Raw genomic sequence first — 18,860 nt, 5'->3', positions numbered from 1 at the left:
CGGTTCTGCAATATATCATGATATTTCATTCCACAATACTGTATCAATATTAAAAAGTACTGCATCGATATTTTTAGGTATTTATTCAAATGTAGATATTGTGGAGGTTCATTTTGTTTTTCTTTTTTGTTTACATTTTATTTATTACTATTTAACAGTTTTATTAGATAATGTTAGTTCCTTTGTTGAGATTGCACAAAAATAATGTTTGGAGAAAAAAAAAAAGGAACTGAAGTTTAAAATTATTCAGAAATATTGAATTGTGATGGTAGATGTGTTTCTGTTGTTGTTTTTTATTTATTTATTTATTTATATTATTATGGTGTGAATGCTGGATGCTGTCCTCATTTAAGTTGATGTTTGCAGTGCATTCGTTGAAAAGGACAGGATTTGACCATGCAGTATTCAGACTTGTATGTGCTTGAAGATAGATTCTGTCCATTTAAATGTTATTTTGTTTTTGTCATGTCTTAATTTGGTTCGTTTTGTTTTATTTTGTTTCTTTGCAAGTTCAAAATAAATAAATAAACCAAATCAAATTTTTAAAAAATAAGCTTTTGCTTCTAGCCTATTCCTTTTTTGGCTTTTATGTTTATTACGATTAATGTACTAAGTACAATGATTACTGTAAAACCAAAAACAAATTCATTCATTCATTCATGTTAGTTGTGAACTAATAGAATCTGAACATTTGAACAGGATCTGAAACTGGGATGTCTATAAAACAGAATTTCAGTTTGAACACAGGAACATTTTGTGATAGAACATTCGATCCTGTTGGGATCCAATAAAAATGTGTTTAGTATTTGTGCAGATTTCTGGTGGAATTCAATTCTTCCAGGAAATAATCATTTTAAGAAAAGGAACAAACAAATATTGCCTTCTTAACAGTATCATGATATATCGTGATATATCGTATCATGATCCTAGTATTGTGATTGGTATCGTATCACCAGGTTCTTGCCTACACAGCCCTATTCCTGACCCGTGTTCATGTTTTTGTTTTGTTTTTTGTAGTTGTACATTTTTGTATTCCTAAAATCATCTGATGAGGCCAGACCTGAAGACTTTCACCTCCAAACCCCCCCCACCCCCTGTGCTCTGCTGCTCACAGCTTTAACTCCACTTGTGTTTTCTGTTCGTTTCAGATGCCGCTTCGTTTCAACGACAGCCTGGTGCTGAGACAGCTCAGGTACACAGGGATGCTGGAAACCGTCCGCATCCGCCAATCAGGATACAGCATCAAGTACATGTTTCAGGTAAGCCAATCAGGGCACTCCATCATCTGACTCACAGCTGTCAAACATGTGGGCCAGCCTGCCAAAGATAGATAGATAGATAGATAGATAGATAGATAGATAGATAGATAGATAGATAGATAGATAGATAGATAGATAGATAGATAGATAGATAGATAGATAGATAGATAGATAGATAGATAGATAGATAGATAGATAGATAGATAGATTATTAATCCCAAGGGAAATTCCAGTATTCAGCAGGTTTACATGCAGCACAAGAAGACAAAAACAGACAGACCACAGCACAACAGTGGGTTAGTACCAGTTTGACATTAAGGTTAGTTTATCTACTGTGAAAGACACCTGCTAAACAACTAAAGAACTAAAGAACTACCTCTAAAAGAGCTTCCTGTACAGTACTGTAAATAAAGACTACTGCTTGTATTTACACATTTCAGGGCAGTGATACCAAGTCAAACAGTGACTGAAGTGTAACAGTTATTTTAGTGATCTACTACTTGAAATAGTGAGAAACAGTCAGAATGTAGCTGTTATTCTTATTAATTGCCCGGCTGCTAAATCATGTTAAAAAGATGAAAATAACATTAAAAATGCAAAAAGTTCCTAGTAACACATTAGACAAAGCACAACAAAATCGAGTTAAAGTAAAAACACAAAAATGATGTAAAACGGACACAATCAGATGAAAACGATGTGATTGAGTGCTGTTGTGTTTCTTTTCTTGTCATGTTCCAAACCCAGCACATGCACGTTTCTAAAGTCTTGGACCTGAGGACACATTTTGACCAGGTCTTTCTGTGGACATCCTCATGTTTGTGTCGTTGCTCAGTTTGTGTATTTCTACTTCTGTCTTCAGGATTTCGTGCGTCACTTTCACGTCCTTCTGCCTCGAGGCACTAAACCCACCAAGTCTGGAATCAGGGAGTTTTTCCGTCGGATCCACCTGATGCCTGCTGGGTATCAGGTGGGACACACCACGGTGAGACTCAGAGCGCCCTGTGTGTGGACGGGTTCTTCTGTGTGTGGACGGGTTCTTCTGTGTGTGGACGGGTTCTTCTGTGTGGACGGGTTCTTCTGTGTGTGAAAGGGGTTCTTCTGTGTGGACGGGGTTCTTCTGTGTGTGGACGGGTTCTTCCGTGTGGACGGGGTTCTTCTGTGTGTGGACGGGTTCTTCCGTGTGGACGGGTTCTTCCGTGTGTGGACGGGTTCTTCCGTGTGTGGACGGGGTTCTTCCGTGTGTGGACAGGGTTCTTCTGTGTGTGGACGGGGTTCTTCCGTGTGTGGACGGGGTTCTTCTGTGTGTGGACAGGGTTCTTCTGTGTGTGGACAGGGTTCTTCCGTGTGTGAAAGGGGTTCTTCCGTGTGTGAAAGGGGTTCTTCTGTGTGGACGGGGTTCTTCTGTGTGTGGACGGGGTTCTTCCGTGTGTGAAAGGGGTTCTTCTGTGTGTGGACGGGTTCTTCTGTGTGTGGACGGGTTCTTCTGTGTGTGGACGGGGTTCTTCTGTGTGGATGGGGTTCCTCTGTGTGTGGACGGGGTTCTACTGTGTGGACGGGGTTCCTCGGTGTGTGGACGGGTTCTTCTGTGTGGACGGGGTTCCTCTGTGTGGACGGGGTTCTTCTGTGTGTGGACGGGGTTCCTCTGTGTGGACGGGGTTCCTCTGGGCTGACGTCCCATCACCTGTGTTTTCTGAATGTGTCCTGTTGCTTCTGTCGTAGGTGTTTCTGCGGGAGGCGGAGCGTCAGCGTCTGCAGTCCCTCCTCCACCAGGAGGTCCTGAGGAGAATCGTCACCCTGCAGAGACGCTTCAGGGCCGTTCTGGAGAGGAAACACTTCATTAACATGAGAAGAGCTGCCGCTGTCATCCAGGTCAGATGCAGAACCAGACGTGTTCACGTCCACACAGATACTCTGAACCTGCTCCAAACCTCTGATACTGTTTCCACTCACCTTTTTCTAAACTCGTCTTGTCCTGTTGTGTTCGTTCAGCGCTGGTGGCGTCGCTGCCTCCTCAGACGCTCATCGTTCAGCCTCGGGGCGGCGGAGGGGGCGGCGGTCTGTCTGCAGGCGGCCTGGAGGGGCTTCAGGGAGCGGCGCCGCTTCCTCCAGTGGAAACACTCGGTCCTGGTCCTACAGAGGAGCTGGAGAAACCACCGCCGCCGCCAGCGCAGGACACAGGCCGCCACCGTGATCCAGGCGGCCTGGAGAGGATTCACACAGAGGAGGAGGTACCGCAAGACCTGCAGGACGGTGACCCAGCTCCAGGCCCAGGCCCGAGGACACCAGGCCCGCATCAGGTCAGAACTAACCCAGTCTAACCAGGACTAACCCAGTCTGAGCAGGACTAACCCAGTCTAACCAGGACTAACCCAGTCTAAACAGGACTAACCCAGTCTAACCAGGACTAACCCAGTCTGAGCAGGACTAACCCAGTCTAACCAGGACTAACCCAGTCTGAGCAGGACTAACCCAGTCTAACCAGGACTAACCCAGTCTGAGCAGGACTAACCCAGTCTAACCAGGACTAACCCAGTCTGAGCAGGACTAACCCAGTCTAACCAGGACTAACCCAGTCTGAGCAGGACTAACCCAGTCTAAACAGGACTAACCCAGTCTGAGCAGGACTAACCCAGTCTAAACAGGACTAACCCAGTCTAAACAGGACTAACCCAGTCTAACCAGGACTAACCCAGTCTGAGCAGGACTAACCCAGTCTAAACAGGACTAACCCAGTCTAAACAGGACTAACCCAGTCTGAGCAGGACTAACCCAGTCTAACCAGGACTAACCCAGTCTGAGCAGGACTAACCCAGTCTAAACAGGACTAACCCAGTCCAACTAGGACTGACCCAGTCTGAGCAGGACTAACCCAGTCTAACCAGGACTAACCCAGTCTAAACAGGACTAACCCAGTCTAACCAGGACTAACCCAGTCTAACCAGGACTAACCCAGTCTGACCCAGCACCACCTCTGTCAGCTCCAACAGGAATGTTTCTCTGTATTTAACCTTCTATACACTGTAAAACAAATCTGTAATTTAACAGAATTTTCACTGTTTATTTTACAGATTTTTTCTGTATTTTTCAGATACAGGAAAAAATCAATGAACCGACAAAAACAGACTGTGATTTTACATGTCAAATGGAAAATAACACAAAAAAACTGTAACTGTGAATAACCATAAAATTTCCATTTTTTAAAAGAATTTTTTTTCTTTTTTCACAGAAAAATTGTTAAAATACATTTGCAAATGTATCATAATTTCACAAACATTTCTTTTCTATTTATGAGATTAAACTGTTAATTTAAAGTTTAATACTGTACAAAAATAAATAAATAAATTAAATGAGATAAAATTACTGACAATTAACGGTAACAGAAGTATTAGTTCTGTCAGTTGAACCAGACTTGTTTGTTAATTGACAAATATCTTGTGTAATTACAGGAGGTTTCACAACAAAAATGTTGAATAAATGTATTTTTGTGAATGTATAACATGTATAAGCACTGATAAACTGTCCAAATACAGTTTTTATCAGTGGATTGGACAACTGAGTCTCATTGAAAATCTTATATATATATATATATATATATATATATACAGTACAGGCCAAAAGTTTGGACACACCTTCTCATTCTTCCACATACAGACACCCCTCAAATAAAAGTTTCCAAAGGTATGGAAAAGGAAATGAGGTGCACAACAACAGGAGACGAGCCGAGTCCAACAGTTCCACATAGTGGAAATGCAACAATAGAGGAATTAGTAAAGAGTCTGGAGTTTCATTTTCACTGTACGGTGCCCCACCCCCAGAACCGGGCCCGGCGTCATCTGTTCTTATTATTTGTACATACTATGTATGTTATATTTTCTGTGCAGATGGAAATATAAAAGACAGTTAATGCAAAAACACCTGTTTGTACTCTTTTAATCCCTCACCCAATGAGAATCAATAAGAGAATCGGATCGATAAGCAAAATCGATAATGGAATCGGAATCGTTGAATTCTTATTGATTCCCAACCCTAGATGTACAGTTCAGGCCAAAAGTTTGGACACACCTTCTCATTCTTTGCATTTTCTTTATTTTCATGACTATTTTCATTGTAGATTCTCACTGAAGGCATCAAAACTATGAATGAACACATGTGGAATTATGTACTTAACAAAAAAGTGTGAAATAACTGAAAACATCTCTTATATTCTAGTTTCTTCAAAGTAGCCACCCTTAGCTCTGATGACCGCCTTGCACACTCTTGGCATTCTCTTGATGAGCTTCCAGAGGTAGTCACCTGAAATGGTTTCCACTTCATAGCTGTGCCTTGTCAGGGTTACTTAGTGGAATTTCTTGCCTTATTGATGGGGTTGGGACCATCAGTTGTGTTGTGCAGAAGTCAGGTTGATGCACAGCTGACAGCCCTATTGGACAACTGTTAGAATGCATATTATGGCGAGAACCAATCAGCTAAGTAAAGACAAACGAGTGGCCATCATTACTTTAAGAAATGAAGGTCAGTCAGTCTAGAAAATTTCAAAAACTTTGAATGTGTCCCCAAGTGCAGTCGCAAAAACCATCAAGCGCTCCAACGAAACTGGCTCACATGAGGACCGCCCCAGGAAAGGAAGACCAAGAGTCACCTCTGATGCTGAAGATAAGTTCATCTGAGTCACCAGCCTCAGAAATCGCAAATTAACAGCAGCTCAGATTAGAGACCAGATGAATACCACACAGAGCTCTAGCAGCAGACACATCTCTACAACAACTGTTAAGAGGAGACTGCGTGAATCAGGCCTTCATGGTCAAACAGCTGCTAGGAAACCACTGCTCAGGAGAGGCAACAAACACAAGAGATTTATTTGGGCCAAGAAACCCAAGGAATGGACATTAGACCAGTGGAAATCTGTGCTTTGGTCTGATGAGTCCAAATTTCAGATCTTTGGATCCAACCGCCGTGTCTTTGTGCGACGCAGAAAAGGTGAACGGATGGATGCTACATGCCTGGTTCCCACCGTGAAGCATGGAGGGGGAGGTGTGATGGTGTGGGGGTGCTTTGCTGGTGACGCTGTTGGGGATTTATTCAAGATTGAAGGCAACCTGAATCAGCATGGCTACCACAGCATCCTGAAGTGACATGCCATTCCATCCGGTCTGCGTTTAGTTGGACCATCATTTATGTTTCAACAGGACAATGACCCCAAACACACCTCCAGGCTGTGTGAGGGATATTTGACCAAGAAGGAGAGTGATGGAGTGCTGCGCCAGATGACCTGGCCTCCACAGTCACCGGACCTGAACCCAATCCAGATGGTTTGGGGTGAGCTGGACCGCAGAGTGAAGGCAAAAGGGCCAACAAGTGCTAAGCATCTGTGGGAACTTCTTCAAGACTGTTAGGAAACCATTTCAGGTGACTACCTCTGGAAGCTCATCAAGAGAATGCCAAGAGTGTGCAAAGCAGTCATCAGAGCTAAGGGTGGATACTTTGAAGAAACTAGAATATAAGAGATGTTTTCAGTTATTTCACACTTTTTTGGTAAGTACATAATTCCACATGTGTTCATTCATAGTTTTGATGCCTTCAGTGAGAATCTACAATGAAAATAGTCATGAAAATAAAGAAAATGCAAAGAATGAGAAGGTGTGTCCAAACTTTTGGCCTGTACTGTATATATATATATATATATATATATATATATATATATATATATATATATATATATATATATATATATATATATATATATATATATATATATATATACGACGACAGAGAAGAACAGGGTTGTCAGACTCCTTTTAGTTCAGTTCCACATTCAGCCAAATTTAATCTGCAGTGGGTCGAACCAGTGAAATAATAACATAATAATATAGAAATAATGTCAACTCCAAACTTTCCACTACGTTTTAGAGCAAAAAAAATAAAATTATGTGATGAAAATGTTTACATCTACCAACTATCCTTTAAAACCATGTGAATAACATGAACAAAGTGAAATTTCTTAAGAAAACTAAATGCAATTTTAACAATATTATGTCTCAGTTTATCTTTTACACATTAAATTAGAATGTACACTGGATCAACAAATACACAAAACATTTAAATTACACTTCAGACATTTCAAAATGTTCATATTTGTTCAGGTTTTTTTGCGTTTTTGTGAAATGTTCGTTTGTTTTAGTGTAAATGCAGTAAAATGACATGAAAATATTTACATTTACAGAGGGAAAAATTGGGATTTGTGAGTAATTATAGGTTATTATGAAAGTATTTATGTTTATGTTTACGCATTTGGCAGACGCTTTTTTCCAAAGCGACTTACAGGGGAAAACCAATTAAATCACTCAATCAATCAAATTTTATTTATATAGCGCCAGATCACAAAAAAGTTATCTCTTGACATTTTATATATAGAGTTGGTCAAAACCAGACTCTAAGTCAATTCTACAGAAACCCAACAGAATCCTCCAGGAGCAAACACTTGTGACTGGTGACAGTGGAAGGAAAAACTTCCCTTTAACAGCAGAAACCTGGAGCAGACCCAGACTCCTGGAGGATGGACGTCTGCCTTGACCAGTTGGGGTTAAAGAGAGAGAGTAGAGAAGGGGAAAAAGAGAGAGCGATAGAGATAGGGACTGGGGGAGAGGGGGAGAAGGGGGGAGTAGGGGGAGACACATGGAGGCGGTTGAGGATAAGTGAGTGGTGATGATGAGGGCAGGGAAGAGGCCGGACCACCGCAGCAGGTCCAGAGATAATCGTGAAAGAATCTGTGGTTATCCTGGGAAAAACCTTATTAGAATATTTAAAATGGAATGTTTGAAAGTGCTAGGACAGGAGGTGCTCTCGGAAGAGCTGGGTCTTCAGGAGCTTCTTGAAGATAGGCAGGGATGACTCTGTTCTTGTAGCACTTGGTAGAGCGTTCCACCAACGTGGAACGACCCATGAAAAGAGCCTGGATTGTCTTGTACAAGGTCTGGGGACCACCAGACTACGTTCCCCAGACGAGCGGAGTGGTCGTGGGGCGACATAAGCTTTTATTAGTGCACCTAAGTAGACAGGAGCAGACCCACGGAGAATTTTGTAGGCTAGGATTAAAGATTTGAATTTGATGCGGGCAGCTATGGGTAGACTAGTGGAACTCAATGAGTAAGGGGGTGACATGTGCCCTTTTAGGCTGATTGAAGACCAGACGCGCTGCTGCATTCTGGACCATCTGTAGTGGTTTGACAACACAAGCTGGGAGGCCCGTTAGAAGAGCATTGCAGTAGTCAAGACAGGAGATAACCATAGTCTGCACCAGGAGCTGGGTGGCCTGTTCGGTTAGGTATGGCCTGATCTTTCTTAGGTTGAACAGAGTGAAACGGCATGATCGGGTGACAGAGGCAACGTGATCCGTGAAGGTCAACTGATTATCAATCATGACTCCCAAGTTACGTACTACACTGGTAGGAGCCAGAGGTATGGAGTCAATAGTGATGGAGATGTCCTGCTGTATGGTTGGCTTAGCTGGGAAGACCAGCAGTTCAGTTTTGGACAGGTTCAGCTGAAGGTGATGGGCTTTCATCCATGCAGATATGTCAGAGAGACAATCTGAGATCCGCACTGAGACTGTGGAGTCATCAGGTGGGAATGACAGATAGAGCTGGGTATCATCAGCATAGCAATGATATGAGAAGCAGTGTGAGTGGATGATCTGACCGAGTGAGGTGGTGTATATGGCAAAAAGGAGGGGGCCCAACACAGAGCCTTGGGGGACCCCCGTGGTGAGGCGGTGAACTGCTGATGCGTGCCCTAGCCAGGACACACTGAAGGACCGACCAGTAAGGTAAGATTGAAACCAGGAGTGTGCGTGGCCTGTGATGCCCACAGCATCATCAAACATGCTCACATATTTGACTGATCCGACCCACTGCAGATTAAATTGGTCTGTTTGTGGAACCTGAACTAAAATGATTCATATCTTCAGTGTAATTCTTGCATTTTACAAATTCATCCCAGGAGCCAGACTGGACCCTTTGGAGGGCCGGATTTGGCCCCCGGGATGCATATTTGTCACCTGTGGAGAAGAAGATAAAAGATACGACAAAACTAAAATTAATACTAAAACTAAACTAAAACTAAGCATTTAGAAAACAGTGAAAACTAATAAAAACTAGCAAACCTGCTCTAAAAGTGAATTAAAACTAAATGAATTAGAGAAAAAAGTCCAAACTAAATAAAATTAAACTAGAATGAAAAATCCAAAACTATTAGAACCTTGGATGGAATCTGTTTTTTTTTTTGTTCCATACGTTCCATGTGTTCCATTTGTTTGTGTAGGTTCAGAGACCTGAAGCAGAAACATGAAGGAGAGCTGCTCCATGTGGAACCTGCAGATCCAGACCTGATCCTGCCAGAACCGGATGTCCCTGAGGAGGCTAGACCTGATCACGTAGACCAGGAGGAGGACTCAGAGCGGATCCGGACCGTGGACGACACGAGCCTCAAGAGCCGGTCCAAACGAGAGAGCAGACGGATGAGGGAGCTGGAGCAGGCCCAGTTCAGTCTGGAGCTGCTGAAGGTCCGGACCGGCAGTCTGGACCACCACCACAGACCCCCGCAGCGCCAGGGAAGTCCAGAACCACCGACAGGGGAGACCCCAGGCAAGCCCAGGGATTCAAACCACAACCACAAACCGGACAACGACGACGAGGCCCCAAGAGCCACCTTTTACATCCCGTCTGACCAAAGCCCGGTACACGAGTCCAGATGGGACAGTCCCGGTAAAAGCCCCAGACAGCGCAGGGAGTCGACGTCTCGGAGGCCCGTGGTGGTCCTGATCAGCATGCAGAAGGAGAGTCCGGTGGAGGAGGAGCAGCTGCTGGCGGCGCAAATCCTCCAGAAACCCTCTCAGACCCCCATTGCGGGTCTGGAGGTGGGCTCAGATCCCAAACCGCCTCAGGAAGCCGGTTCAGAACCGGCGGCCGTCTGTTCCTCAGAGGTGGACATCCAGATGGTTCTGGAGCCGAACGCCGGCTCCTCTGGTCTGCAGGAGGACCCCAAACCCCGCAAAGCCCAGAAGAAGAGCTCGGCCCAGACCGTCATCGTCAACATGGTGGAGAAAAACTCCACCTCCGTGTTCAGTCCGCCGCGACGCAAACTGCCCTTCTCCAAGTACGTTACCATGGCAACGGCTGTCATTAGCTCAGATGGTTGTGATCGGTCTTTGTCCTGTTCTTCTGTGATCCGTACCGTACTCGTTTTGGTTCTGACCAGTCGTCAAATGTGGTTTTGTTTGTCTGTTCAGGTCCGATAAAGATCTGGTGAACCAGGAGAGATCCCTGATCATGTTTAGAGACGACACCAAGTCCAGCAGACACAGAGAGGTAACCGACACCGGACCATGTGGTTTGATTGTGTTTCAGTCTAGTCTGACTCAAAATGGTAGAAAAGTCGTATTTAAATACACATTTGTTGCATTGTTAAAAGTTTTGTCACTTTGATGTTTATTTATTGGCTTTTTTTAGAGCCCGACCGATATGGGATTTTTGGGGCCGATGCGATACCGATTCTGGGGGCTAAAAAAAAAGCCGATATCCATTATATCGGCTGATATCCGATATTGGCCAATAACCAATATATTGGCCGATATATGAAATAAGAACACTGACCTACACAGGACATAATAATCTTATATTAGATAACTGTGAACAGGTGGAGAAACAGAATAGAATAGAATAGAATAGAATAGAATAGAATAGAAGCTTTATTTGTCATTGCATAATAAATACAATGAAATTGCACATGCCTCCCACATAAAAAAACACAAATAACATTCATACTACATTCTTCTCACTCATAAATACATTCAACAAACATACCAAACACTTCAGTATTAAAATACTACTAAATAAAAGTACAATTATATAAAAAAGTGCATCTTATATAAAAGTCCTCTGGCTTGGATTTAAAGTGCTGGTGGCTATGGTGTACAGTATGTTAGTGTTTAGAGGGTGGATGGCTCTTGGAAAAAAACTGTTCATGTGTGTGGTGGTCTGTGATCTGAGTGTCCTGTATGACCTCCCTGAAGGCAGAAGAGTGAACAGGTGATGACCGGGGTGGGAACAGTCTGTGCTGATGGACCTGGCTCTTGTGTGGTAGTGGGAGTTAGCAATGTCCTGAAGAGAGGGAAGAGGGCAGCCAATGATTTCTTCTGCTGATCTAACAGTCCTCTGCAGTGCCGTTTAGTCTGCGACAGAGCAGCCTGCATACCATGCCGTGATACAGTACATTAGAATGCTTTCAACAGCAGAGGGGTCAAAGGTCACCAGCAACCTCTTGCAGAGGTTGTTTCTTTTTAAAATCTGGAGGAAGTGGAGACGTTGCCGGGCCTTTTTGACGATGGTTGCATAAATCTGTTTATCTCACACAGATAATTGACCCAACTGTAAACCTGTGTACAATAGTCTGATATCAGACCGGTCCAGACCGGTCTGATATCAGACCGGTCCAGACCGGTCTGAGCTGTGGAACCACAGGTTGTAGATGTGGGAGTTTTTCTGCTGGGCAGAGCAGACTGTTGAAAAGATGTGAGTCTATATTTTATAAGTAGTGACATAAAAATTGTTTGGTAAATCATTCTTTAAAATGTAAGCGACACCTACTGTACCTTTAATGAGTCCAACTATAAAGGAAACTATGGAATCACAAAAATAATTAGAGTAAAAAATATGACTGAGCACAAAATTCTGTTTTCATTCACACATGTGGATGTGTCTGCCCACAGCACTACAACTGCCCATGTGGACTACGGACTAAACTGAGCATGTGCAGAGTGAACTCAGTGAGTTTTAAGTTGTTCCTGATTGGAGCAACTGCAAGAGTTACAACTGACCTGTGTTACAACTGTCCCCGTTCTCCCCTACACTATAAATACCCAGACGTGCCAGCAGAATGAAACTGTGAGGGAGACAGGAAGTGCACAGACATGGGTGTGTGTGTGGGGGGGGTGAATAGTTCATGAGACTTGGGGGGGGGGGGGGGGGGGGTCGGCTCGTGATTTTCAGACGGGTGGGTCGGGGTCGGTTGGAGCTGAAGCGGGGGCAATTAGTTTAGCAGTCCATCCTTGCTGGAAGGGGGGGGGGGGGGGTAGTGGTCCATGATTCTGTGATTGTGTGTGTGTGTGGGGGGTGGGGGGTCCGAGCAGAAGTGAAAGTGAAACTGACAGGCTTTACTGTGTGCTGCTCTCTGGGCAGCACACACACACACACACACACACACACAGGAGCAGTAAGCGACAAAATCTCCGCAGCAAAAAAGTTAATAAATCGGTTACATTTTGGCCGATGTTGATTAATCGGTGATACGCTATAATCGGCCCGATTAATCTGCTGGCCGATGAATCGGTCGGGCTCTACTTTTTTTTAATATTTAGTAACTTAGTTGTTGCACTTTTGAAACATGAAACTTTGTAGAAACACTCTGAGGCTTCATCTCTGCCAACAGCAGCTGAGGCTCATGGGTATTGTGGTGTCTGTAGACCTGTTGTGATGTTTCTATGGTTACGTGGGAGCAGGTGAACTGTCCAGGATCTAAAAAGAAAGCTCGAATGTCCCGGACTCGCCCCGACTTCTTCACCCGCTGTAACTCTGAGGGGGCCGTCCAATCAGACGACGACGACGACGAACATTATATCCCCGCCCACTCCTGCACGCTGCCTTCCTCCCTCCCCCCTCCTCAGTCCCGACCCGGTTACCACGGTGACACCAAGATGGTAAACAAACCCAACAAACCGACTCGAGCCTGTTAACACCACTAACCCCGCTGGCATGTGGCTGTGACCAAACAGACGTCGCAGGACTGGTTTGAAGAAAATACTGATGCGACAGCTACGTTTGCGACAGAATTCTCCACGTCGTCATCAGCTGGAACCGTATGTGTTCCATGGGCTTTGGGCATGTTTTAGCGTCTATCAACCGCAAACCGCAGAAATATGGACTATAATACATTGAAACGGCATTAAACAGACGATCACATGATTACGTTGTTTACGGAGAAGTTCCTTAGCTACATTTGTGTTTCGTTCGTCACACTGCTGCACTTTTTTGCTGTGTTTACCTCCATCTGACCGATGATTCCAACTGAATTATGGGAATTTCTCCTACCCCTGTGTTTGTAGTGTGGTCCTGAAAAATCTCCGTTTGGAGGATCAAACAGCCCCTCCCCCTTAGCCATTGAGAACCAAAACATCCCTAACCCTTCATGTGAACGCACAAAATGGAGAGGTAGGGCTAAGGGGGAGGGGCCAAGGGGTGAAATACTGCACACGTACCCCCCGGTTGTTAGTGCACATGTGCACTAACGCCCCCCTGGTTGTCAGAGCACATGTGCAGTAACCCCCCCCCCTTCATTAGTGCACATGTGCAGTAACGCCCCCCCTGTTCGTTAGTGCACATGTGCAGTAACGCCCCCCCCCGGTCGTTAGTGCACATGTGCAGTAACGTCCCTGGTCGTTAGTGCACATGTGCAGTAACGCCCCACCTGTTCGTTAGTGCACATGTGCAGTAACGCCCCTGTTCGTTAGTGCACATGTGCAGTAACGCCCCCCCTGTTCGTTAGTGCACATGTGCAGTAACGCCCCCCCTGGTCGTTAGTGCACATGTGCAGTAATGCCCCCCCTGTTCGTTAGTGCACATGTGCAGTAACGCCCCTGTTGGTTAGTGCACATGTGCAGTAACGCCCCTGTTCGTTAGTGCACATGTGCAGTAACGCCCCCCCTGTTGGTTAGTGAACATGTGCAGTAACGCCCCTGTTGGTTAGTGCACATGTGCAGTAACGCCCCCCCTGTTGGTTAGTGCACATGTGCAGTAACGCCCCTGTTGGTTAGTGCACATGTGCAGTAACGCCCCCCCTGTTGGTTAGTGCACATGTGCAGTTGGTGCAGTGCAGCTTTAGGACCAGTCCTCTGTCACTCTGAACCCTTCACCCGCCTACAGTCAAACATTGTTTAACCTTGGACTGGATCGACACCATGACGTCACTAACGACCTGTTGATAACTAAATTAGTCGCTGACTTATTTTACCGTCTGCTATGCGTGGACTAGCGGTCGGAGCTCTGTTTGTGATTGAAACATGACTTACTGGTCGAGTTTTCCGGCTGCTCTGGGACTAACGGGGCCGGACTTCTTCCTAACGCCGTCTTTGACTGACAGGTGTTCTGAGCATGACCTCTGCCTGTCGCACCTTCCATTCTGTTTCTCTGCATGCTCATACATTCAGGATCGAATGAACCAATGAGGAAATGACAGTATTTCTTGTACTGATGTGTAATTAAATGATGTCAACTAATGTTACTGCCTCCCACACTGAGGAATGAATCTGTTCAACATTTGAACTGTTCAGTACTGGTATTCACTCATCATACTGGTACTGGTGAGGTTTACCCTCAGATCAGGGGTGTCCAGTCATCCACATCTGCCCCTGGAGACTCTGGATGTCTACCTGAGGTTTTGTCAAAAAACATAAGGAACATTTTGAAATGAACTGAATTTGTCAATATTTTTTAAACATCTGTCTAAATCTATTCCAACAGTGTCCATCTGTATAAATGTGCAGATACTTTGGCTGATGTGACAAAAACATTTTTGTTGAATCAACCAAAGTGTCTGTCGATTAGGGCTGTGTATCAGCAAGGATCTGGTGATACGATACAAATCACAATACTAGGATCACGATTAGGGATTTAACGATTACCAGTATAACGATAAACCGCAGTAAAATCACAGACGGTTAGTATTACCGTTAAAATTCTAATTCTCATGATAACCACGTTACATTACTGCACTTTTAGGGAAAAAATCCTGTGTACAGATCTGCTTTTATGTCAAATATTTGAGTATAGTTTTACTTTATTACAATTTTAATTTTCTATACCTAATATTTGGAACCAATATTCACTTTTAAAGTCTGTGAAAAGGTTCGTTAAACACCTGTGTGTTATTTATGCAATAAATTATATACATTTTTCAAATTGGATTTTATATATTTTTTGTGTTTTTTGTCCTTTTGTGTTTTTATAGTAGGTTAAAGTGAAAAAATAATAGACATGAGATAAATGAAGTTGTGCTGAAAAAACAGATCCCAAACATGGGTATAGTAAACATTTGTTTCTATAGTATATAAAGACAAAATCAAAAGGACTGAAAAACAGACAAAATAGGCTCAGACCACTAAGGGTTAATATTTGAATGTTTCTGACACAGAAGGGACATTGTGACAATCATTTTATTTGGTTTTTTTTTTTGTTTTTTTTTTCCAAAATACAACTTGGTAAATGATTTCAGTGTGTATTAGTACTTTTTGAACATTTGGAGCACAATTTCAATAATACTGCGATAATAATGATAGCTGTGATAATTTTGGTCACAATAACTGTGATATGAAATTTTCACATTGTTACATCCCTAATCACGATACGATATATCACGATACATCATGACACTGTTAAAAAGGCAATTTTTTATTTTAAATTATTATTTACTTGAAGAATTGAATTACACCAGAAATCTACACAAATCCTAAACACATTTGTATTTGATCACAACAGGATCTAATGTTCTGTCACCAAATGTTCAAACTGTGTTAAAGCTTAAATTCTGTTTTACAGACATTCCAGTTTCAGATCCTGTTCAAATGTTTATATTCTATTAGTTCACAACTAACATCAGAACAGGATTTGAGTTCAATCCCAACAAATGAACTACTATCTGCCTCTCAGGCAGAAAAAAAGTGCTTTTAGGATGTTTCAAATAAGCATTATTTAAGAAAACAGTGTTAAATAATAATAAATAAGATATAAACAATAAAGAAAAACAAAAAACAAAAATGAACCTCCACAATATCTGCATTTGAATAAATACCTATAAATATCCATACAGTACTTTTTAATATTGATACAGTATTGTGAAATGAAATATTGCAATATATTGCAGAACCAATTTTTTCTAACAGCCCTAATGTCGATGCTATTCCTTTATTTTTTGCTCGTAGTTTGTTTCAAAGTAATCCTGTTAACATTAAAGTGGAGCCTTTTGTCCATTACACAGTTCCATTAAAAACTTCCAAATCTGGAATGTTTTCTTTTTTTTAGTTGTATAATCTTCTGTTTTCATCAGACTTTGCATTATTGTAATGGAAATGCAAAGTCCAAACAGACTACTGCAGAACAGCCCCCTCATGGTCAAACACACATGGGTTTAGATATTGTTTCTTTTCTTTTCTTCTTTTTTGAGTCCAGAATGGCTCATTTGATTGTAAATGTGGCCGACTGCTGCTTTAAGTTTAGAATCCACTGACACCAGGACTGTTTCCAGAGTGTCCCATCAGTTGTGTCACCCCCCCGCTCATCAAACCTGCTCTGATGTGAGTGCATTTGTGTCTGTGTTTGCAGTCGTCTCACAAAGAGCAGAAGAAGCTCCATAAGACCATGTCCTCAGGAGACCTGGTCCTCAGAAAAACGTCCAGTCACGATGGGAGGTAGGTCTGAAATGATCACATCTGTTCTCACTGAGAACATAATATGTGTTTATGAAGAGTTTATGTTGACACAGTTTGTACATTTGTCATTTTCGTGTGTTTGTTGCAGTAGGATGAAGGGAAAAATGAGGTTCTGGAGTAAAACTAAGCATAGCGAGAAAAAAATGTCACGAGAAAAGGAGGCAAACCAGAGTGAAACTGGAGAAACACAAGGTAAAAACACATCAACACTTCATCTACACACATATGGGGCGTATAAAACGCCTATAAAAACACCTTAACCCTTTAACACCAAACGTGTCATATCTGACACATGAGTTTTGAAACCCTCTACATGATCAGTGGGATAATTTTTGTCTTGACAAACCTAATGTATACAATTAGATACATGCAATACACAGATAATCCACCAGGGGGAGGAGTTCATTCACCAGAGGCCTTTCCAGTGACACTACAGGACTGACATTCACCATAACAGATGACACGTTAGACAAACCCTTCTCATAGAACACATAGAACACCTGAACGCACCATGTTCAGTTCAATAACCTCTCGTTGTGGCAGATGGGGCGTCTCCTCCCGTCAGTCCGGACCTCGGTGCTCCTCCTCCCCTTCCTCCTCCTCATCGCGATGTGTTCAGGGACAGTAAAGAGAACAAGGAGCCGTCTCCTAAAACCAGGAGGCATCGCAGTTTGAAGATCAGCAGCATCACTCTGGAACCGGCCCAGTGGCAGAACGACGCTCTGCACATCCTGACGTCAGCGCATGACTACCGCAGCATGAACGACTTCCTCATGAAGAAGGTACGAACGCAAGAACGAACACAGAACTGTCGCACTGACGTCCACATTCTGCCCAATCTGATCTGAACTGGGCCGGACCAGTGAAATAATAACATAAGAACCTATAGAAAATAACAACTCCAACATTGTCTCCTTTTTTTTTTTAGAGCAAAAATTATCATTAAATTATGAAAATATTTACATTTACAAACTATCCAAACAAAAAAGATGTGAATTACCTGAAAAAAGTGAAATTCTTTTAAGAAAAATTAGTGCAATTTTAACAATATAATGCCTCAACTTATTATTTCTACATGTGTGTTACAGATCAGATCTACAAAAGCACAAAACATTTAGTAACAGGCAGAATATTGTTAAAATTACACTTTTTTTTTTGGGAAGAAATTTCACTTTTTTCAGGTTATTCACATCTTTTTTATTTCACATTTCAGGTTGTTCACATTTGTTCAGATTATTCATGTTTTATTGTTAAAGGACAGTTTGTAAATGTAAATATTTTCACAACTTAATGTTATTTTTTCCTCTAAAACAAAGAAAAAAATTGGGGTGGTCATCATTCGTAGGTGTAATGTATTATTATTTTTTCACATTAAACCAAGAAGAAAATTTGCAGTCATTATTTATAGGTTGTTTACTCCCCCCCCCCCCCCCCCCCCCCTCTCCAAAAGGGGAGACAAGGGGTATTGTTTTTGATGCAGTTTGTTTGCACTATAGCAGCAAAACTATTGGTTGAATTCAGACCTAATTGGGTTCATAGATTGTCAGTGACCCAGAATAAATGTCATATTTTGGTAAAATTAGGTCAAAGTTCAAATTTTTCATGAATGTGTTACATCTTTTTTTTCTCCCATTTACTTATAATGGACGACATTTCAAATGTCTATAAAAACATTGATTTTGTTTCAATTTACTTCAGACTTGGCACAAATATAGAGGCTGTTGACATGACATCAGCGCACTGATAGACATGATGACATCAGCTGGATCCATGACAAAATAAACTACAATACATGTGAGGGGCGGGGCTTGTTGTGCCTGGAACCACTTGTTATTATCTCCGCCAAGGTGGTTCTGTTTTTGCCGGCGTTGGTCTGTCTGTCTGCCTGTCTGTCTGTGTGCAAGATAACTCAAAAACTTATGGATGGAGTTGGATGAAAATTTCAGGAAATGTTGATACAGACACAAGGAACTAAATAATTAAATTTTGGTGGTGATCAGGGGTGGGGGGGGGGGCTGCCTTGGTGGAGGTCTGCGCTCTCTGAGTGCTTTTCTAGTTATTTTATGTCA

At 42.7% G+C, this 18,860-nt stretch overlaps 1 protein-coding gene across 1 annotated transcript in view; it reads left to right on the top strand.

Annotated features, from left to right (window-relative positions):
• myo9ab (myosin IXAb) overlaps positions 1-18,860 on the top strand; it is a 128,031-nt gene that overhangs the window by 87,759 nt on the left and 21,412 nt on the right. The window contains exons 18-27 of the mRNA XM_030135647.1: positions 1,149-1,259; positions 2,119-2,241; positions 2,979-3,128; positions 3,249-3,556; positions 9,576-10,409; positions 10,543-10,621; positions 12,811-13,008; positions 16,685-16,770; positions 16,880-16,983; positions 17,335-17,573. Of these exons, the coding sequence (XP_029991507.1) occupies positions 1,149-1,259; positions 2,119-2,241; positions 2,979-3,128; positions 3,249-3,556; positions 9,576-10,409; positions 10,543-10,621; positions 12,811-13,008; positions 16,685-16,770; positions 16,880-16,983; positions 17,335-17,573 (2,232 nt within the window). The remainder of the gene's footprint in view (positions 1-1,148; positions 1,260-2,118; positions 2,242-2,978; positions 3,129-3,248; positions 3,557-9,575; positions 10,410-10,542; positions 10,622-12,810; positions 13,009-16,684; positions 16,771-16,879; positions 16,984-17,334; positions 17,574-18,860) is intronic.

The sequence above is a fragment of the Sphaeramia orbicularis genome, chromosome 6 (genome assembly GCF_902148855.1).
Source record: "Sphaeramia orbicularis chromosome 6, fSphaOr1.1, whole genome shotgun sequence".
Taxonomy (NCBI): Eukaryota; Metazoa; Chordata; class Actinopteri; order Kurtiformes; family Apogonidae; genus Sphaeramia; species Sphaeramia orbicularis.
This window is presented reverse-complemented; position numbering and strand designations above follow the sequence as displayed.